At 49.0% G+C, this 23,114-nt stretch overlaps 2 protein-coding genes across 2 annotated transcripts in view; one reads left to right on the top strand and one right to left on the bottom strand.

Annotated features, from left to right (window-relative positions):
* PtA15_1A386 (uncharacterized protein) overlaps positions 1 to 12,047 on the top strand; it is a gene marked incomplete at both ends in the record, with an annotated part of 29,344 nt that extends 17,297 nt beyond the window's left edge. Inside the window, 3 exons of the mRNA XM_053165408.1 lie at positions 9,353 to 9,965; positions 10,545 to 11,263; positions 12,017 to 12,047. Coding sequence (XP_053016603.1) covers positions 9,353 to 9,965; positions 10,545 to 11,263; positions 12,017 to 12,047 — 1,363 coding nt within the window. The remainder of the gene's footprint in view (positions 1 to 9,352; positions 9,966 to 10,544; positions 11,264 to 12,016) is intronic.
* A 3,598-nt stretch (positions 12,048 to 15,645) lies between these two features.
* Positions 15,646 to 17,889, bottom strand: PtA15_1A385 (uncharacterized protein; the record flags this gene model as incomplete). The annotated part of the gene is made up of 10 exons (XM_053165407.1): positions 15,646 to 16,011; positions 16,095 to 16,266; positions 16,354 to 16,542; positions 16,617 to 16,757; positions 16,839 to 16,918; positions 17,030 to 17,113; positions 17,182 to 17,313; positions 17,397 to 17,490; positions 17,628 to 17,690; positions 17,768 to 17,889. The coding sequence occupies 10 exons, from the start codon at positions 17,887 to 17,889 to the stop codon at positions 15,646 to 15,648; spliced, it is 1,443 nt and encodes a 480-aa protein (XP_053016602.1).
* Positions 17,890 to 23,114: the final 5,225 nt, after the last annotated feature.

Below are 23,114 nucleotides of genomic sequence, written 5' to 3'. Positions count from 1 at the left end.
TCACGTTATCTGACGCGCCAGAGTCCCAGATAGCTTCTTGACCGTTGCTTCAGACTTTGAACTTGTTGAGGTCAAAACGGTCAAGAGTAGGCTCAGCAGATAGGTTTTCTCCTTCAAAGACATATGTCTCAACGGCATCTTCAGCAAAGAGATCTGGATTGATCATTTGCGTGTCCACTTGCTTGGTGTTGTTGACTTGTGGATTGGAGCGGCGGTTTTTTGTTGCTGAGGGATGGTCATTTAAAGATCTGGCTGGTGCTTTGGGCGGAAAAGGGGTCTGTGTTGCGTCTGGTTGTATTGGGCGGATGTAGGGTGTCTTGTCAAAGTTGGACAAGTGTATAATACCCACAGACCAGTGTATAATACCCCGTGTGATGGACTCGTAGTATGGATCTATGTAGCTATCCTCCTTCGGGATGAAGAAATCCTTGTCATGGAAGCGTTTGAAAGCTGTCAAGCGGAGGGCTTCTTCCCAGCAGCAAACGTTTGATCCATTGGGTTTGAAAATGTCATCAGCATCAAGTTTGCTTATCACTGCGTTGATGATGGTGGAGATCTTGGCCTCCTCATTGAGTTCTCTGCGACATTGCATGCGAGTTTCATTTGCGATGTGACGTGCTCGGTCCTCTTCTTGTCGGGCGCAATCTTCTGTGATCCGGGCAAGCTCCAGTTCGCGTTGGAAGCGTAATTCAGCCATGAGGCTTGAGATTTCGACCTGCCCAGGTTGTGGTTGTTGCGGGACTGCGGGTTGTGGTTGTGGGGGGTTGTTGAGATGTGGAGCCGGCTCCGTGCGGCGCCAGTTGGTTGATGAGGAGCCAAGGACACAGCCGGTCAGGCGGGGTCGGAAGGTGGTCTCTTCCGACATATTGTCAGAGATGTCGGGCCCTTTTCCTTCCTCTTTGGTTGGAATGGACGGACCTTCATCGTGAGAGTTGTTCAATGGCACGCGGCTTAATCTCCTGGTGAAGAAATTGTTTGACAAGAGTTGTGGTCCAAGGACACTCCTGATGGTCGGGTTCTTAGGAGTTACTTGGTCTATTGTGCATAGACCGCATATTGCGCCGAGTCAAGGTCTTGGCTGCAAACATCCAGATGGGGGTTTGTTGTCAGACATGGAGAGTAAGTTGAGTTTTGGGTTGAGAAGTCAATGAGTGCAAGATGTGGGGTGGGGTAGAGTTGAGTCAAGAATATAAAGAAAGAAAAAAAGGGAATGTTGTCCACAGTTGGCGTAGGCGTTCCAAGGTCAAACAGAACCAAACCCGACTTGTTGAGACCGCCTCACTATGGTTTCAACCTAATTTATTATCTCGTCAGCGGCGTCGTAGCTATGGATGATCAGTCCAATGCAAATATCTGCAGGATATTCACCACGAGCTCGCCTCAGAGATAGTAAACTTCAGAATTCACCCACAAGGGTATCCGGACAAGACTGGGATCTACAGGGAGCTATTTTCATGAGGTCAAATTTGGTCGGATAATCAGGAGAGAGAAAAGAGAAAAGAGAGATTTTTTTTGTTTATTATATTTGTTTTTATTTAAGAAGAGGAGGAGAGGGAAGGAAAACGATAGAAGTCGCAGGAGATGGAAAATGGGAATCTTTTGATTGTATGGGCTCGCCGGCAGACTACTTTGGCTCGTCAAGGATGACTACGGTGCTTGTTCCGGTATGAAACTACTGTGGGAAACTTGTCTTGATGCTGGCTACAGATGGATATAAAATGTGATTTTTTTGAGCTACTCCAGCGAGAGGCTCATAACCTGTTGGATGGAGAGCTCCGGGAATCAATAGAGTTCATTACAAGAGAGTGGAATGAACTATATACAACAACTATAACAGTATGTGACATGCCACGTAGTCGAGGATCTTGTACATGTACCTACATGTACCAACACGGCCCACCTCCCCCCAACAGTCAGAGTGAATCCCAAGAAGCCAAAGGAAGCTTTCTGAAGAAGTGCAAGCTCACCAGCAAGGTGTGGGCCCACTTTGAGAAGGTCACTGAAGGTAATTTTAGATTTACCATGTATCTTTTCCCCTCCAATCATATCAGTGTCAAGATTTATTATTTGAGACTAACCTTTTATACACCCCCTCTTGTTCTTAAACAGGTGGTGTATCAAAGGCTGAATGCAATTACTGCCACATCAAACTCTCAGCTCAATTGTCCGCAGGAATGAACCATCTACAAAGGCACTTGGAACGGTGTGCTGCGGAAAATGGGGCAGTTGTTCAACCAAGGCAAGGTCTCCTCAGCTTCACCAGCTCCCAAATGCCTAGCAAACGGGTCTGGATTTTTTCTCAAGAAAAAACTCAAGAAAAATTTTCTAAAGCTATAATCAAGCACGAGTATCTGTTTGCAATGGCCAATCATATTGGATTCTGCGAGTTCATGGAATCAGCTCAGCCTAACTTCATGATACCCCGTTGCAAGGCCGTCCAAAGCAATTGCCTCAGTATCCACAGCAGCATGAAGAACATCGAAATGGCTAAGATGGCCAAGTCAAGCATGATCTCTCTAACAACCAACATGTGGACTGCCTTGGATTTGACCGGTTACATGGTCATAACTGCCCACTAAATCACAAAGAACTGGGAACTCAGCAAGTGAATCATAAGTTTCCGGCCTCTCCCACCTCCACACTCTGGCAATGCAATATCTGACTGCCTCTTCACATTCAACTCACCTGGGTCTTTTCTCTTAAGAGATTCTGCGCCATAAGGCAAAATCCAACAGCAAGCAAAAAAGGTAAGCGGCTGGGTTTCTGAATGTTGAGCTGATCAAGATGAGAGCTCATGCCTCATCCCATTCATTTATAATCTATTGCATAGGAAAAGGCAAACTGCACAAATTGCACTCAAAGTGCTGGAGAACCAATTGATCAGCAGTCCAGTCCCAAACAAATCTGAAGAGAGAAACTATAGGCTCAAGAAAGATGTGCTCATTGTTATACCAGATGATGTTGCTGCACATCTACAAAAAAAAAAAAAAAAAACTTTTACAAACACTAACCAAAACCACCTCCCCAACCCAGGTGCGATCCAACACCTTCTCCCACAGAGTCAGCGTTGGCGGTGTTGAGTCAATCCCGGACATCTCGGTTTTACAAGAAGACATCGCGGCTATCTGTTACGCCCAATGCCGGAAGTTTGACAAATTGGGATTCACTGACAACCCGTACGCCAAGGACGGCCCAAGGGCCACTTGGGACCCCCTCACAGGGGCGCCAACGGCCGGCAGGCCCGGAGCAAAATCCTACTTGGCAGGCCCTAACCCAGGCTCCGGCGGAGGCGGCGGTCAAGAGTGCCACAACAGGAAGTCGGGCTACAAGGGCTCGAATTTCGAACCCAAATACGTTGACAAAAGATCCGGGAACTCATCCAACCGAGACCGCGGAGCATCCAACAACAACGGCACCGAAGGCTCTAACCACAAGAAGGGCAGCCAAGGTGTGAAGCCCAGTAGGTTGCCTGCTTGAGTTTAGAGTTTCCCTCCCCCTCTAAAGTACCCTCCTAGTACTGGCTCCCGCCTCACCCAAGGACACCTTAGACTTGTCATGTCACAACCCCCCAGAGTTACCCCAATTTGTTCCCCACAAAAATTGCACCCCCAGAAGCTCTTTGCGCGTAGCGAAACTTAGTTGTTTTTTCTGTTTACAATTTTCCAAAAAAAAAAAAAAAATGAATTTGTGAGATGCAGTCCTTGCAGTACCATGCCAACTCGTGACAATGCGCAACCTGTGAGAATTCCAATTGTGAGCAAAGACAAGCTGGCCAAGGCAGCACTAGTGAACTGGCCGAAGGAAGTCCGGTGTGAAATGAACATCCCAGAATGGGAAGCTGCGCTTAGAAAGGCGGGTCTTGACCAAACTTTTGCAGACGTACTTCACGGCTTTAAAGCCGGTTTCCATCAAGGAATCCCTGACCACACAATCGCCGGGATGAGCCACTACACCCCACCTAATCATTCCTCAGCCCTTCAGGCAAAGGACAAGATTGAGAAATTGATCCAGAAAGAACTAGCGGCGGGACAAATGTTTGGACCTTTCACACATCTCGAAGTGGCATCCAAGTTCCCCTTCTTCAGGACAAACCCCCTAGGGGCTGTGGTCAACGGGGACGGTTCCACCAGGCCAATCAACGACCTAAGCTTCCCGCGCAACAACCCGTGTATCCCTTTGGTTAACTCCTTTGTGGAAGCAAAAGACTTCGAGATGACCTGGGACGACTTTAACATCGTAGCTTGTTTCTTTCAAAATAAAAAAACCAGTTTCCATCTGGCGGTCTTTGACTGGGAAAAGGCGTATTGCCAAATCCCAACGGCCATGCCGCAATGGCCCTACCTAATGATCCAAGACTTTGACGGAGGTTTACTCCTTGACACCCCATTTTGCTTAGGCCTAAGAAGCTGGATTGAAAAGAGCCAAATGTTCTCTCCAAGTAAGGAACAAAGGCCTACAATTGGAAAAAATAACAAGGCTAATGGATGCTGCATTGATGTAGACCAAACTCATCAACCAGGAAAACAAGCATCACTCTTTTCTTGTCTATTTCATCTCAAACCTTACTAGTAGACAGCGGCCTTTTGCCTGCTCCTAGATAAACTAGACTCTGTTTAATTGGAAAATAAATGTAGCCAGTATAGACAAAATTTCTCATACAACAAAATTAACTCTTAGTCTTCTTATTTTTTCGGACCTACTTCGCGCAGCAGCAAAAAACTCTTCGCGCACAGAATTGACCATCCCCCGACGTCGATCCCACTGTGCGCGCAAGCGGAGAAATACTTCGCGCACAGTGACTTCCCCCAAAAGAAGGAGGGGATTTTTCCCAAAAATTTTTTGATGGATCAAAAGAGGGGGTCTTAACTGCCCTCTCCAAAAAATATTAGATTTTTTGGAGGTGTCCTTTTCATGTAAAAAAAAGTCATAATATTAATCCAAAAAAAGGCACCCGCTACCCCGATAGCCCACCCCGGGGACTTTTCACCGCTAAGGCTTCAGTGGTCGGGTACCCAGCCCCTTGAAAAGAAAGTTCGAGGGGCAGCAGCTCCGGGCCCGGCTATCCCCCAGCCGCCGTGCCGATGGCCGGCACAGGCCATTGAGCGGATTTACACACTCCCCCAATGACCGGTGTGGTAGACGGAAAAGTGGAAAAATAAAAAGTTTTTCTATGCCACATAATTACTCATCCTAGGCCTCAAGATACCATCAAATGGACCCCAGAAATGGATTCTACGGCCAATTCCACCCCTAGTCACCACTGGAAGTACCCCTGGACCCCCTCTAGTGTGGAAGTTACCCCTCATGGACACCTATCACACGGCCAGCCCCAGTAACCCAGCTGTCACCGGCCTCAACCCAAGTTTTACAGTAGTACACTTATACACATCACAGGATACAAACATACATCTCCCTGTCAGGCTACACTCATTACATATTAACTACATACACTCCTTTATATACATAGTATGACATCATTTACACTGTTTCTGCAGCCTCAGACTTTGTGTATACACTGATTCCCCCTGTATGACAGCTCATGCAGTCTACTGTCGCCTCATGCATGCGTTAGAATGTTCTTTTGTATATTCTGACATCATGTATGCACCCCTGGCATGTTTAGAATGTTCTGTTGTATATTCTGACACCATTCATGCGCCCCTGAGGGGTTATGACATCATTTGTATCTACTCCCACCAGCTAAAATCTCTCACCCTGTTGTCTAGATTAGCTGAAACCCTAACCCACAAGCCCCTTTGGGGCTCCACTTTTGTCTAGAAAAGGAGCTCTCTCCACCCCCAGTGGTCTGCTCCCCAGTTTCTCACCCAGAACTCACAAGTCACCCAACACTCATCCACACTCAAATCCTAAAACCCTTATAACAACAAATCAACCCTTATAACAAAGTAATTCAACCCTTATAACAATTAAAATCCTTACACGTTGCCGGTCAAACAGATTTCATCTGGAACAGACCAGACCTATCACTTAATAAAACTTGCCAAGCTGAGCTTGGTGGGTCTTGTTGACTGATAACAGAAGAGCAGAGCTTGCAACTCCACCATACCCTTCACCATTCAGCAAAAGGGTTTCATTACCAATTTTGAGTCTTACAAGGGAGTCCCCAACGTGATTGGGTAATCTTGTTTGATTGACAACGTTTCAACCAAAGAAAACCAGAAACCATTGTCTACGGATCTCAACCTCAAGCGGCAATAGGAATCAAATTTGTCAAACAAATCTATAACACTCAGCGGCATATTCAGTTATTCTGTTGACAACTAGCCAATTAATTAGGAACCATCCAAGGAACTGATTACGAACCTCTGAAAAGAAAACGTGTAACCACCGGATCTGAAAAGAGACTCTTGAAGAAATCAGCCAGTTATAAAACCTTAAGAAGGGCAAGAGTAAGACCTGAAGAATTTGGATAACTAGGAACCTGGTAGAAGAGAGCTCCGGAATCATTTGAAGGAAGCAGCTGCTTATAAGACCTCAAGAAGGGCAAGAGTAAGACCTGAAGAATTTGGATAAGCAGATACTGTTAGAAGAAGTTTCCCAGGACGGTAAAGTTATTTTAGATATTAGAAAGAAACCCCCAATTTGCCCTGGTAAAGAAACCAGAGACCATATATTATTGTTTCTTTTTCAGAGCACAGTAACAGTTAACAAACAATTGTCATATTAAGGAAACTAGGATTCAACAAGAATCAACATGAGTTTACCCTTCAGTACATTAGAAATGGGAGAAGGATTTGCTTCAAGTACCCCTTTAAGGAACAGACCATTGGCAGGAACTTCAGGATTACTTTGGCCAAGCGATGCCACGAACAATCCACCACCACCACCGAGGAAAGACAAAGGAAAGGGTCCAGAAAATCACTTCAGAGATCCTGCTGAAGAAGAAATGTCAGATTCAGATGAAACTCAAAATAACCCTCCAAGAAATAATACCCCAAGACAACAACCAACCGGTTACGGGATTTATAACAATAAATCAACCCTTATAACAACAATTCAACCCTTATAACAAAGTAATTAAAACACTTACACGTTGCCGGTCAAACAGATTTCATCTGGAACAGACCAGACCTATCACTTAATAAAACTTGCCAAGCTGAGCTTGGTGGGTCTTGTTGACTGATAACAGAAGGGCAGAGCTTGCAACTCCATCATACCCTTCACCATTCAGAAAAAGGGTTTCATTACCACTTTTGAGTCTTACACCGGCCAGCACCTGTGTGCATGTGGCACAAATTGCCGGTCATCAAGGGGGTGTCCACTCAGACCCGGTCATTGAGGGAAGTATGTACTTGTCAGCCTGCTAGTATATTCAACATACCTTTCACAAGTTAGCTTTGAATTTACTACAGACTGCAATAGTTATCTTTAATTAAAACTATTTTTCACAAACATTTCACATTCATTTTCATTATTAACATATCTCATGCTTGTAGTAGAGTTACTTCATCACCTTCTAGTTATAAGCTGTACTTCTTAATTTCTACCCTCCTCAGAAATTCAAGAAGAGACAATATTTCACCCAAAATTACATACCTCTTCATCTCAAGATAAATCACCACATCACTTTCTAAGATTGCCATTCTCATCAAATCACCATATCACTGTTCAGAACATTGGCCTTGAACTTCTCAAATTCATCATCTGTTGGGTGTAAGTTCCATTGGATCAAACCCATCTACGACTAGGAGCATTGGGACGACCGGTATAAATTCTATCGAGTGGACTCAATCCAACCCGGAGCAGCCCACAGCTGACAGTACTCCTCTTGATGACCGGCACGGACCCGGTCATCGAGAGGAGTGAACACCCCCCTCGATGACCGGAACGGACCCGGTCATCGAGAGGAGTACATACTTCCCTCGGTGACCGGGTCCGTTCCGGTTCACCTCGATCGAGAGGATTGAACACCCCCTCGATGACCGGGCCCGTTCCGGTCATCGAGGGGAGTGTTCACTCCTCTCGACAACCGGAGCAACCAGGTCACCAAGAGGAGTACGTACTCCTCCGAGAATGCCCGGGACGTTCCGGTCATCGAGAGGAGTACACCCTCGATGACCCGATTGCTCCGGTCGTCGAGAGGAGTGAACATTCCCCTTGATGACCGGAACGGGCCCGGTCATCGAGAGGATTACATACTCCCCTCGCTGACCCGATTGCTCCGGTCATTGAGAGGAGTGAACACTTCCCTCGATGACCGGAACGGACCCGGTCATCGAGGGAAGTATGTACTCCTCTCAATGACCGGCACGGACCCGGTCATGGAGAGGAGTGAACACCCCCCTCGATGACCGGAACGGACTCGGTCATCGAGGGAAGGATTTATTCCTCTCGATGACCGGAATGTTCCGGTCATCAAGGGAGGAGTATGTATGTACGTACTCCCCTTGACGGCCCAGTTGCTCCGGCTGTCGAGAGGAGTGAACACTCCCCTCGTGACCGGAACGTCATCGAGGGAAGTTTGTACTCCTGTCGATGACCAAAACAGAGTGGCCATCAAGAGGAGTACATGATCCCCTCAAAGACCGGTAGTCTGTGCTGGCCGGTCATCGGGGAGCGTGTAACTCCGCTCGATGGCCTGTGCCGGCCATCGGCACGGCACAGCGGCTGGGAGTTAGCCGGAGCTGCTGCCCCTCGAACTTTCTTTTCGAGGGGCTGCATACAGCAGATACGAAAAAGCTTGCGTTTGGGGGGTCTGAAAATCCGACCCCCAGGCTCAGAAAAAGCCACACCCAAACAAAGCCACAGAGAGATACAGGACCTGTATCTCTCTGTGGTTTCCATACCCCCCACCCCCCAATGCCGGCACCATATCCCCCCCCCATTCTGGCCGCACCCACCCCAGCCATCCTCGATCCCCCAGCCCCCCAAATCCCCCCCCCCCCCACTCAGCCCGTTGTGAGTTTCTCAATCCCTCCCTCGTCTCTCCTTCCTGGCTTTGGCTGACCCACCGACCTCTGCACCCTCCCCCCAGGCCCGAAACCATTGGACCAGCCGAGATCAGTCAAACACCCCGCAGCAGAGCATTTGCCCGCTTTGCAGGTATGTAAATTTGGAACTTCGTTATTCTTCATCCTCCGGCTGACATCCCCTGGGGATCTCACACGCTCAGGTATCAACGGCCGATGGACCACCAGTTTGACTCACGAATCCCGCCACTCCCCTTTGCAAACGAGCCCGGCGGCACCCAAGAATCCTACTTGGGGCCGTCTCTGGGCGATGTACCCGACTCAAGATCGTACGTGCTATTCGACCAGTTGCAAACGCAGGCGTTCCCGTCGCAATCGCAAACCCAGCCCCTTCCTTCCCCGAATCACGGGCTACCCAACAGCCAGGCGCCTGCCCCGCGACCACAGCCGCTGCATGCGTATCCACAACCACCCCAAGTACCGCCCAACTTGCAGCCGCAACCCCACTCCTCGCCGCCGCGCTCCCAGGTCGCCTCTCCCGCCCACCCACCACGCCAGCAGCAATCAAAGGAATCCGCCGCGTCCAAATTCAAGGGCCCTCCAAGGGCAATCATCCTTGAATTTGCGGTTTTTGCCCCTTCTGTTGCCCACGAGATCGCCCTAGCTCAGAAGGGGAAACCGACGCCGGCCGTGCCCGAATGGTCAAAGTTAGGCCACGCAGGCGTCATTACCTGGATGGTCCACCTCTTGGACTACTCGTTTGACTTGTTCAAACAAGATTTCATCACAAGGGTGTCGGTCAATCGCGAACATGTCTGCACGCATTTGAGGAAGTTGGAGTTGGAGGGCAATAAGATCCAGTGGCGGTGCACGATCCACAACAATCGTGTTTTCGGAGTCGCCCGCAACACGGCAGTCACATCCAAGGAAGAATGGTCGAACTTCGTGACAGAGGTAGCTCGCAACCCCGGGAATGAGGTCAAAGTGAAAATCACCATGCAGGACCCATCAGTCCTGGAGAAGCAGGCTGCCGCGGTGAGATCACTCTTTCTCATTTGGAGCTTTTGATTGGATGGGCTGACTTTTGTAACCTTTCCCCAAAGGTGCGAGCTCAAGACGAAAACCTGGCCCTTATTCATGCGCCAGAGGAAACGCGCCTGGCGCTGCAACGTAAGGCGACTTGCTTGGTGATGAACGTAAGTCATCCTTACGGTCTTTACGGTCTACTTACGTTCATCACTGGTTTTGGATGCTGACTGCCTCCTCAGCCAAAGGCCGATGTAGACTCAGCTGAGGTAATACAGATTGTGGGCGACCTGACAGCGCACATTATCGCGAAGTACGGTGGGAACACCGAGAACCTCCGGATTAAAGACCCGCTCAATGTAGAGACTGTAAAATGAAGATGTGTCTGGTGAGAGTCGAACTCACGACCTCAGCTATGCTGAGACACATACTAGAGTGCTGCCTTTACCAACTAGGCTACAGACGCTTGTGGCTGCCAGCTGGGTGGTTGGTTGGTAGTGCTCATGGGTCGATCCAACAGCCCGCCATACTGTGGTGATGCATCATGGTAGCAGACTAACAGACAACTCAACACTCAATTCGTCCAAGGCCTTGATTCCGATCTACACGAATAACTTGTGGCAGTGGGCACGGGCCATCCGTCACGGGGCCCCAGGAGTGGACTACGACAATCCCCCCAGGTCAAAGGACTTCGTAAGCGAAAAAGTTCCCATCCTCACCCTAGACGAGGTCGCCGAAAAGGCGCCGATCCATCGCAAAGGCAAAGGCGGCGGCAAGGCCGCCAAATCCAACTCCGCCACCCCAAAGTTCACTACAGCCCGGGTCACCGCAAACGGGATCGTCCGCCCCCCCCGGATGATCCATGATACACCGACGCCGGCTCGGGTTGGTTCGGATCGCGCGAAGGCGGGGGCCTCGCGGGCAACAACCAGTACACCCCAAGCGGCGCCGCCACCGATTCAACCCCCTTCACCTCGGATCCCAGTGCCCGCCGTGTCCTATTGGGGGGATCCTTGCGACGGCGAGATGGCTCCTATATCCCAACCACGCGTCCCCATAAACGCCCGGGTGGGGGTGCCCATCCAATCAGAATCCCCTCAGGGGTTGCCTGACGTCAACGAGCTGGACCGCCTGAGCCCAAGTGCCCCGGGGTCGCCCTCCGAGTCGCAGGCCAACTCGTCGGACACCGATCACTACCCTGAGGACCCAGCCGAGCATGACGCAATGGAGCGTGCACTGCGCCCCTTCGCCCGGCCGCCAGCTAAGTCCCCACAGCAGTCAATCTCCGTGGCCAGCACGGAAATCGAGTGCGTCTCTGGTGGAAAAGAACACCTGGCGATCAACCGGTCGCCTGTCCGCAAACTACCGCGCAGCCCGGCCACCGACGGGGTAGCTCACACACTGAGTTGACTTCAATTCAACCGACACCGCTCACCGCCTCGCCGGGACGCTAAATCCCCAACTCGCAAGGCTCCGGGGTCCGGGGCGTCTTCCGCTATCCAGCTAGGCTCGGGCCGCTCCGCAGCCACCTGCCCGGAAGTCTCTGGGATCGAACCGACTGAGGTGGACTCCCTAGACGGGTGGGTATCCAATTCTTCGCCCAAGAATAGCTATGGCCATCAGTACCCCGGACACCTCAACGCTGCTGGCCGCGCGCTCACAATGGAGCAATTCCTCGACCACTGCAATTTTCATCCAAACAACCCAAACCCTCGGGCGTTAATCAACATCTCGCTGGTCAGCCATTGGAGCTTCTTCGCGGAGACCAACCTGGCGGAGTTACGGTCCATGAACTATCCGATACCTCTAGCTCGGCAGCTCTTGACTGGGGCGCAGACTTTAATCCCTACCCACTATGATCGATCTCCATCCCATTAGGCCATAATGAGTGTTTGGAGGGTTGCTCAACATAGGAAGTTTTTTTTTGCGGGCGGCAGCCTTTTTTTTTCTTCCTGATGAGACCCATAGCAGCCCCCTTCCTTTCTTTATCCGATTCCTATCTTGGTTATGTGTTTCTTTTACTCTTATATCCGTGACCACCTTTTTCCATTTTATCTTAGTTATGTTTTCCTCTTACTCTTATATCTGTGACATTCTCTTAATGGAATGCATACATATATCTTAGCTCCAATAAACAGACAGTGCGGGCGGGCGCCAGTCTTGGGCCCGCCGGCTCCGCCGGGATGTGAGTTTGACTTTGCCTAAAATGTCCGAGTCCCTCTGCGGCCCAGTTTACCGCTGGGGCCCGGGGACCGTCTGCAAATAGAAAGACTTTGCCGAAAATGATGGGGCCCGGGGGCCGTCTTCAATTGTCCCTCTGGGGCCCAGCAATTTTTTACAAGTCACGGAATTGCGCGTGGGGCCAGACAAGATGACTCATTAATTTGAAGTACCGGCCGGCAAGGACAAGTCCCCACCACGGACGTAATCTTTCCAAGTCCTGGCCCACAAAGATAGACCAGTGCCCACGCAGCCTAGTCACGTAGGCCCACCATATCTCACAAGTCCCCACCGACCGGCTCAGAGGCCGGCTCAGAGGGATGCGCTCAGAGGGCTCCTTATAAAGAGGCAGAGACTCAAGACTATTTAATTCTCATTTGAAGAATTAAAGAGGAAAGGAACAATAAAATAGCCAAGAAAGACAACAAGAAAGCGAGTCATTAAAAAACTATCAGGCTCAGGCCCTGTACCCACTGCCCCGAAAAAGTTTTTGCATCAAATTGGGGGTGGCAATCCTTGGGAGCACCCCCTTGATAATGTCGGCGTCCAACTCGGTCCCGGTGAGCATCCGATGTCGTTTGAGGTGCAACTTGAGGTTTGAGAAGACCTTCTCAATCGGATTCATGTCCGGCGAGTAAGGCGCTAAATATATCAGCAACACCTGATTTTCCGCGCAAATCTCGGCGATCCGTCCTCTATGGTGAATTGCTGCATTGTCCATGATGAGCACGCTGTTCCTGCCAGGGAACGGATTCATCACAGGCATCTGAAAAAATTGAGACAAGTACGTAAGTAAGCCGCTGAGGTCCGCCAAAGAAAAAGCAAAAAAAAGGAATCCCTACCAGAACATCCTCTAAAAAGTACTCGATGTCAACGTGACGCATCGTCCCCTCCTGCGCCATCACACATAGCATGCCATCGAGTGAAACCGCCGGACACACCAAGATACGGGGCGCATCGTGAGCACGAGGGATTCGTTTCGTCCGACGGCCGCGGGTTGACCACGCACAATCGCGTGAGTGGGTACCGAGAGACACTCCGCATTCGTCTGGATGCAGCCAATGCGTCAGCCAAACTAGCCAAATAGATACCACAAAGCAAACCACCCTGGACTTACCTATAAACACAAAGTAGTTGGATGGGTATGGGCCCACCTGGGTCCCATATCGGGCTCTTTTCACTGGGCATTGCGCCGGGTGGACGGTCCGGGCGACCTTCTTTGAGAAGTTGAGCCGGCTCCTCAACTCGTCCGAGATCGAGGCGATTGGGTGAATTTCGCCTGTCATGGTCTCCAGGTGAGACTGAATCTCATCTAGGTAGAGTGTCGGCTCTAACTCGAGGGCCGAGAGGATAAATTCCCGCTCCTCGGCCGAGAAGGATAGCGGCCGACCTCTGTCTTCATACAGCGCCGGGTCACGCACCACATCTCGAGTGGTTCGATACAGGCAATTCCATCGCGCCAAAGAGTCGTGAGAGACATTCTTATCAATCGTGTCATTGATTTCATCGAGGGTCAGTCCGCGGAGGCTGAGCTTGACGACAATCACCTTGACGTCTTGGGCGTACTTCACGAACCCCATTCGGGAGGGCGGCTGGCTGGATGATTGGGGAAATCGGAGGATCAGACCTATTGATCTATCATGGGGGAAAAAAAAACCTACATAATACTGACCACCTCGCGGGTTATTGGTCCAATGGTTTCGGGCCTGGGGGGAGGGTGCAGAGGTCGGTGGGTCAGCCAAAGCCAGGAAGGAGAGACGAGGGAGGGATTGAGAAACTCACAACGGGCTGAGTGGGGGGGGGATTTGGGGGGCTGGGGGATCGAGGATGGCTGGGGTGGGTGCGGCCGGAATGGGGGGGGGATATGGTGCCGGCATCGGGGGGTGGGGGGTATGGAAACCACAGAGAGATACAGGTCCTGTATCTCTCTGTGGCTTTGTTTGGGTGTGGCTTTTTCTGAGCCTGGGGGTCGGATTTTCAGACCCCCCAAACGCAAGCTTTTTCGTATCTGCTGTACCCGACCGCTTGAGTTTTGGCAGGTCAAAATTCCCCAGGGTGGGTTATCGGGGCAGGGGGAGCTTATTTTTTGGATTAATATTATAAAAAAATTTACATGATGGAGGACACCTCCAAAAAATCCAAGATTTTCTGGAGGGGGCAAGCAAGACCCCCTCTTTTGATCCATCAAAAAAAAATCCAGAAAAACTCCCTCCTTCTTTCGGGGGGAGTCGCTGTGCGGGAATTTTTTTTTGGCTTGCGCGCACAGCGGGCTTGACGTCGGGGGACGGTCCATTCTGTGCGCGAAGAGTTTTTTGCTGCTGCGCGAAGTAGATCCGTATTTTTTTCACTATTAAAATTCCCATAATTGAAAGTCCTGAAGGCACGATGAACAGTCCTGGAGGAACTATATTACCAGTCCCAGAGGCACAAAGTGTTAAGGAGACAGTATCAATTTTACCCAAGGCACTATTTACTAGTGTACCCACCATTTTTAGTAGTAGGAGATGTGACCAAGGGCCCTGCCACCTCAAAAGAAATTCTCTTTGTGTGTTGCTGCCATATTGCAGCTCACCATTTGGAGACATAGTAATTTACTTGATGATGTGAAATTTTGGTGCACCCACACCAAGGTTTTGGTAGTTTTCCTTAGTAGGAAATCCGCCGTATTAGACCCAGAGTAGCACACCCCTTGTTTGGGGTGTTATAATGCCATGCTGCTCACCAAGTGCTCTTCAGAGGGTTTTGTACACACTGTAGAATTTTTGGGGGCTTTGGGTGCCCCAGTGAGGAGTGATAACATTTTCTTTATTTCTGTCATTCTTTGTAAAATTCAATTTCCGACTCCCAAACAAGGTGTTGAAATTAGTACTCCAACTCCCAAATTTTTCCTGGATCAAATTGTGGTCCTGAGGATCTGGGGTAGACAGTAATTTGAGGTCCTCAGGACGTCCGCTGCATTTCAGAGTCAGAAATTCAATTACTGAGTCGATTTTCGCCCATTTCTTTATACACATCTGTTTTCCTCAGACAAACAAAAAGGAAAAGAGGTATCTATATAGATGTGTATCTGAAGAAAACAAAAACCTGTACATTGACTGACAATACAAAAAAAAAACAAGAACCCAAGGCAAATGGAGTACATATCTTTGCCGCAATGTATTAGAGCTATGTATATATGTATGTAGGTGATATTAGTGATCGGAAGTGATCCAGGGCAAGATCAGATAAATATGGAAGTTTTCTTCTTCTTCTTCTTCTTCTTCTTATTTGTCTTTCTTGCACATATAAGTAGTGATAAGGATACGCAAATCCACAAGGCAAGAAGACCCAAAAAACGATCAAAACCTAATCACAATTTGTGCACAAATAAGAAACAGAGCAGGAAACATAAGACCTATATGTTGTTGCGTTCAAGTATTCAGTTGAAGGAGTGAGTCGAGCAGATAGTAAGAGAAAAAAGATAAACATATCAGATTCTTTTCATAGTTGATGCAACAGTACCGACTTGAGCCAAAGTGATTTTTTTCTTTTTCCCCTTTGTCCTAGGATTTCCACCCACGATTTTAATGGGGACGGTAGAGGGCTGAGGTTTGGGAGGATTAGGATGATTAGGAGGGGCCGATGAGGATTGAGGAGCTGGTTGACGAGGGTTAGGCGGGGATTTGCTTCGGGAAGGCTTCGAGTTTCGCGTTGGAGATTTGGAGCCAGATGGTTTTGGATTGGGTTCCTGCTGTGCACGCGGTGGTGATTTGTTACCAGAAGGCTGGGTGCTCGAACTCTGTCCCTGTGCCCGGGCCTTCCAGGCATTGCGGATCTTGGCTGATCGCTTGCTCAGCTGGATCCAGGGGAAAAAACAGAATGTTTAGAAGAAGACTCGGACGCTTTCACAAAACAACCGAAACAAGATGAAGAACTTACTTCTGGTGCCTCCACTCCATCGCGAATACTGTCGAGGATCGAAAAGACAACGGCCCGATAATTCCCATTTTTCTTGTCATCCCTGAACCTCAGTATTTTCCATGTATTGCGGGGCGCGTCCCAGACAACCTCAACTACTCGGTTATCGAGCTGCTCGCGTCTTTGTTTTCGCCTGTTATGTTGTTAAAACATTAGTGGTGTCAGTAACTACACAAAGCTGTGTTACTCGCGGGGGACTTTTGAAGGGATCGCACTCAACTCCATCCATTCTTCATCGGACATCTCGAGTGTATCAAAAAACTGTTCCCCCTCTCTCCCGCAGTTCATCATCAGAACAAACAGTGGCTTTGCATAAAAGTCCGCCTCCTCGGGGTCGTCCGGTAGAGGGGGGAACCTGAGTTCTAAACGGAAGTCGATCGAGTTTTCAGATGGTGGCTTCCATTTCAATCTACGAGAGAGATGTGATGATTGTCAGCAGCATGTCCTTCTGGCTTTATTCTGATATGCAAAAAAGGCGAATACATCTTAGGATCAGTCCCTATTCGATAAGGGGCCGTCGCGCTGGTAAAAATCAGGCCATCGTTTCCGTGCGTCAGCTTGGGCAGATCATGATGAAGCACTTTGTCGATCCCATAGGCGAGTTCCATAGTCTTTAGCTGGACACTACCAAGTAAATACAGATACTTGCGAGTTAACAACAAGATACGCGAGTAGACGATCGACTGAAGATGGAATGGACTCAACTCAAAGGGCATTTTGTCTCTCAGTTGGGGCTGGATAGAGATAAGCTTCTTCAATGGGGCTATGACCCAGTCTTTTAACCTCTACATTCAAGACGAAAATTTCGGGACAAAAACATGAATAGATTGGATAGCCAAAAACTTTAATGAACGTTTACAAAACAAATAACCCAAGCGGAAATCAGGAAAGCTCACCCCGTATCGATTCATGAGAGGTCTCATCATGAGATTGTTTGCTTCCCATACAATGCAATCAAATGCTAAAAACCGCAACTGTTGCTGTGTGCGAGCAAAAACATTTAGAGCTCCTGATAGTTTATGGCATCATGGTTAGGAGAGCTACAAACATGGCCCGTTTTGGGGTCAACGTCGATGACCAATTCACCGTCGAGAATGGTGTCTTTGAGTAGTCGATTGGGATTTTCGAAATGGGGAAATGTGATGTTTTCAATCAAGAAAAACTCGTCCTTCCGGTCAATCTAATTGTGAGAAGCAACAAAAAGGAGTGGATGTTGTGAGAATTCCGATGACAAGCCCAAGGATAGCATTTTCTGGGACGAACAAAGTAAACTTCTTGAACTGGGCCTTGGGCTGTCCCTTTGACAACGATCAAGACCATCACTCGAACTCCATCGGATTTTTCACATACCCAGAAACTGTCGAAATTATTTTGGTTAGTGGCCTATCGTGTCAATCGTGTTTATTTTTTTCTTCCTTTCAAACTGATTTGTTTATTATTTTATCTCTTCTGACAATAAGAATAATCGATCTAGTATAAGTTTTGAAACTCAACTCTTCGGTTTCCAATAATTCCAACGACTTCTGGGAAAAACTGACTGGCTGCGAGCCTGGAAATCTGAAGCACGATGCGAGATAAGGGTGGTGATTAGTAGTGACGATTCGGAACAGGGAAACTGTGAAGGAGCTGCAGACTTTTGGACGCCCCGAAGACCACAGAGCGTAGCAAGATGTTGTTTGAGGAAGAAGAGATGCTGATTGTCGGTGATCAGCTGGCCTGGGATCCGTTCGGGTACGGGGAAGTTGGCGTTGACCATCGCGTGGGGATGCTGGGTCGGCTGGGGTGGGCACAGGCAGAGACAGAAGCAGAGCAGAGGGTCGGTTGGGTCCAGCAGACACGGGTGGGTCGAAGGTGCTATTTATGAGGATATCTGTATGCCTGGCTCCAGGGGTTTCGCGAGTGGATGGGTGTACATGGCTGAACTGGAGGATGACTTCATGGGGGAGAGGCGAAGAGGCCGTCTAGCGGGATACAGCATACTACACACCGCTCCACACGCTCAGCTCGCTCGAGTTGCAAGCTACTCTGGCCCATCCACGACACTGCGACCTCCCCATAACCGCCTTGCCCCTTTGACTAATCCAAACACCCTTCCATACATCCGTAAGCATGAGGTGATGTCGCCGCCGCCCCTTCACGTCTCAGATCGATAAAACAAGCCATTCATCCACCACGTCTCACTTATGTATCTTTTGCTAGGTCTAGTACAGCGAATCCTCTGGAAAACTTCTTGTCAGATGTTCTTTGTCAGCGAAACAAAGACTAACGTACTTGTCATAACTTCTAGACTGGAGCCTGCTTGACAGGATTGCGTTAGTTTGAAACATGGCCTTCATTGATACCGTTATCGGCTGACACCAAAGCCATTGTACTCAGAATTTAAGGTCAGTACTCACATTGCAACGATAAACAAAACATCAGGCTTCAAACCAGAGTGCCAGTCATACAACATGCGCAGCCTTGTGCGACTGAACATGTGTCTAGGTGGTTCTGGGCCCCCGCAGGCCGTCGACTAGCTAAGCTTGCTTGTGGCGATGATAGCTAGTGGCAATGCCCTCAAGCTATGCAGGAGTGCCCACCTGAGCCCTTCGCCCCCCCCCCCCCCTCCAAAGGACAGGGAACACTGATGAAGCAACGAGCTTTGTGGTGCGAGACCACAAACACCCCTTTCTATTTCAATAATATCCTTGAAGTTGACGCCAAAAGTGATCTGAAATGAGCATGCGATGAGCAGCCAAGAAGCCCAGCAAACTATCCCAACGCTCTTTGGATTTTTTTTGCAATTCTGAGACATGAAGCCCCAGGCTAACAGACAACATCCAAAGATGAAGGAAAGGGGGGGGGGAGGATCTTCAAAATTGGTTAGGACAAAGCAAGGTCGTTGTTATCATGTTTTCCAATCCACCAATATACTGTGTATAGTTCCATTGATTGATTTTTGCAAACCTATAGTCATCCCACCTTGCGGCTGGATGACTGGCGACCCGTCATCGGTATCATGGCCAAAGTCATGCGCCTGGTCTTTCCAAGTCCATCAAGATTTCCACAAATGAAAATGTAAGCCTCATCATTCCATCCAAGTCAATCAGAATTTGCATGAAATATTTACATACTGGAAACACGGCTATAAGACACTTGAGAAAGTGAATGCAGATCTGACGATAAGAAATGCGTCACGGTAGGGTCAGCCTCGCTCGGTATCGAATCCACTCTCAGTTTGATTGCACATACCTGACGATAAGAAATGCGTCACGGTAGGGTCAGCCTCGCTCGGTATCGAATCCACTCTCGGTGAGGAAAGAGGGGATTCGGTACCGCGCGGGCTGAGCTAGACTAGGTACAGGCGTAGCCAGAGCATGTAGATACAACGTTTGACTACATGCATAAGATGAATAAACTCAATATGGACTAAGTTTACCACCTTGGTTACCTGGCCTCTAACACCCCCCCCCCCCCCCAAGTTGGTAAACTTCACGCCGTAAGCCCCAGATTTGCCGTTGCCGCGTCCATTTTGTTGGGACCTAGCCTCTTTGTGAAGATGTCTGCTTGCTGAAGATGGGTGTTTGTCCACAAGATCTTGATTTTGTTCTCTCTGATGAAATCATTGATGAAATAAAATGCCCACATCAGGTACTTGGTTCTTTTCTTTGACGCGTTGTCGCCCGCAATCAGGATGGCCGCTTTGTTGTCACAGAAAATTTCCATCGGCAGTTGATGGCTTATTTCTTTGAGAAGTATTGATATCCCCGCCAATTGCTGAGATCCATCCAACAGAGCCACATATTCTGCCGCACAAGTTGACAGCGCTACCACAGTTTGCCGCTTTGCTCCCACGCAATCGAGTCCCCTAGGTGCTTGATGACAAAACCAGAGGTGGATCTCTCGTGCTCGCCGCCCCAATTCGCATCCGACCATAAGTCCAGTGACGCCCCTCGTCCTTTCAACAACACTGGGTCGCTACGCTATTTCAGTGCTACGCGTTAGCGTAGCGGCAAAAAGCACCCATCTATTTTGCATAGCGTTAGCGCGCTGTTAGCGCCGCTACGCTGCGCTAATTTTCAGCGGCGCTAACAGCGCGCCAATTCTTTGTTAGCATTAGCGCGCCGCTATAGTCGCTACGCTGCGCTACAGCGCTTTTAGCGGAAAAAAAGGCCTTTTTTCCCGCTAAAGGCGCTGTAGCGCAGCGTAGCGCGCGCTCTTTTGCGCCCTGCATGCGTAGCGTTAGCGCAATTGCGCGCATCTGCGCTAACGCTACGCTATCAGCTAAAATAGCTGCGCACCGCGTGCGCGTAGCGTTAGCGCATATGCGTGCAATTGCGCTAACGCTACGCTAAAAAATAGTGCATTCGCGCTGCGCTACTACGCTAACCGCTATGGTTAGCGTAGCGACCCAGTGTTGCTTTCAACATCAGCTTCTTCGATTTCGTCCTCTTAAGATATCCGACAAGAAAATCCAGCGCTTTCCAGTGTTGCAGTGAGGGATTTTTGCTGTACCACACTAGCAAATTTACACCATACAAGGTGTCGGGTCTTGTACCGGAGGCAAGATACATCAGGGAACCTAGAATCAATCTATACTTTGTCTGGTCAACCGGCTCGCCAGAGTGAATTTCTAACGTCTCGTCTGGAAGAGTACTTCTTTGGGTGAATACTGGTCTTGCGTAGTCGCTTACAATCTGGTTTGCTAGCTTTTCTTGATTGAGTTCCACCATGTCTGCCTTCAGCTTGATGTTGATACCCACTAGCTTCGCCACCTTGTCTGACCACTTGATCTTCATGTCCTTCTCCATTGCCGTCTGTAGTTTGCCCATCAGATCCTCATTCAACGCCACCGCAAATCCATCATCAACGTGTAACCAGATGGTGATGAAACCTGCTCCTTGCCTGTAGATGTAGAGTGATTGTTCTAGCTCCAACGCAATGAAACCAATGTCTTCCATTTTTGATTTGAAGAATTTCCACCAGCAACGTGCGGCTTGCTTTGTGCCATACATTGCCTTATTCAGTTTCATTATCTTTCCTTTTAGCTCTGGTCTGATCTCCGTCGGAGGTTGAACATATACTTCCTCTTCTATTGGGCTATAGAGGTAAGCTGAGCTGATGTCAAAAGTTGCAATTGGATAGTGATATTTGATAGCCAGAGATATTAGCAGACAAAGCGTGACCAGCAAGGCAGTCGGAGCATACATTTTGTTGCAGTCTTGTCCCATGACCTGGTTAAAACCCTTTGCGACGTACCTCGCCCAAAAGATTTCTGGGTCTCCTGGCAAAATCCCGTCCTTTATTGCAAAAACCCAGCAACATCCCAGCACTTTGGCTCCTGGAAATGGATCTACCGGAGTCCACACGTCAAGCTACACAAATTTGTCTATTTCGTAGTTCGCCGCCGCTTGCCATGCCACTTCGTCCCTTGATTGGAGCGCTGACTTGATGTTCAGGGGGATGTGTCAATCTTTGTTGACTGGGAGGTTAGCTATTGTCTTTACCTCCGCCTTCGCAATCTGATCTGTTGCCTCCTCACCAAGCTTCAGGACAATCTGGTTCAACATGAAAGCAATGTCGGTTTTCTTCGGCTCTTTCTTCTTTACTGGCAAGTTTTGAAATTCGGGAAAAATAACGGACGTTGAGTGTAGAACTCTACTGCTTTGACTAGAGTGCACCAGCCAGCCTGCCCCTGCTGCTGGGTATCCAATGAGTTTTCCCAAAATCGCTCGTTCAGATTGCTTATCTCGTTTCTCCTTAGGAATATGGACTATTGCTTCAGCTCCAAACGGATATAGAACATTTGGATCAACGTCGATGCCGTACAGTTTGGTGAGGGGGCACGTGTCGATTTTCTTGTTGGGGATTCAATTGTGTATCTGTGCCGCCATCCGGTATGCATAGCTCCAATAGGGTCGGGCCATTTTTGACTTGTGGAGCATTGTCCTGGCCATATCTCCTAGAGTTTGGTTGACCCTCTCTGCTTCGCCATTCTGCTCCGGGCTGTATGGTGGGACTGGTGCTAGGGATACTCCTATCGGTGCTAGTAGCTTTTTTAATGATGCTGTGTACTTGGGCGCATTGTCGCAGCGGATGTTCTTTGGATATCTGCCAAGGGTGGTTTTCATGTGATTTAGCCAGGACATGATCTTTCCTGGTACTTCGCTTTGTTCCGCCATGACATCGCACCAGATGTATGTCGTTGCATGGTCTCTGAGTGTAAGTACGTATTGTTTTCCAGACATGTCGTACAAAAAAGGTCCGGCCACATCCAAGACAAGTAAGTCAAGGGGTTCATCTCTTGGTATCAATGAGTTTCCTCTGGGTGACTTCTCATCGACACTTCTCGACTTTGCGCATTGCGTGCAGAAAAAAGACTCCCACGATTTCCCATCAATTTCATCGGGACAATGTTGTCTCAAGTATTTTTGCACAACCTCTTTGGAGACGTGTCCGAGGCGCCGGTGCCACAGGAAAGGGTTGAATGAAGGTTTTTGTGTGATTTTATTCAGGTTCAGAGAATGATGTAGATTGCTCAGGTACCAGCAGAAGTTTCTATACAACGTTTTAGAAACTACTTGGTTGGGGCTAGTCAATGTCGCTTCACGGCCTTGAAACTTGAGTTGCCATCCTACACCAGTCAGCCGGCCAACCGAGAGTATTATCCCATCGACGCCTGGGCAGTAGAACACATTGTTAACCGTCACATTCCCGTGTTTTGTCGGGATTGTGATTGTTCCCTTGAGCCTGACGTCAACGGAACAGTCAGCCACTGCCAGGAGTATCTTCTTGGGTCGCTCGAGCTCTTCGGTTGAGGTGTAGAGACTGAGTGAACCACTCACATGAGTAGAAGCTCCTGAGTCAAGTAAAATCTTCTCATCGCTGACCTCCGGCACATCGAGCTGTCGGAGACGGTTGTGCTGGCTCATGGGACAATCTGGTGGAGCTGAGTTTGATGAGGATGCTTGATCGACGTGGGTCGGGCCGATGATTCCAGTG

This window comes from Puccinia triticina, chromosome 1A (assembly GCF_026914185.1).
Source record: "Puccinia triticina chromosome 1A, complete sequence".
In the NCBI taxonomy this organism is placed as follows: Eukaryota; Fungi; Basidiomycota; class Pucciniomycetes; order Pucciniales; family Pucciniaceae; genus Puccinia; species Puccinia triticina.
The sequence above is the reverse complement of the archived record's forward strand: the minus strand, read 5'-3'. Positions and strand labels throughout refer to the sequence as shown.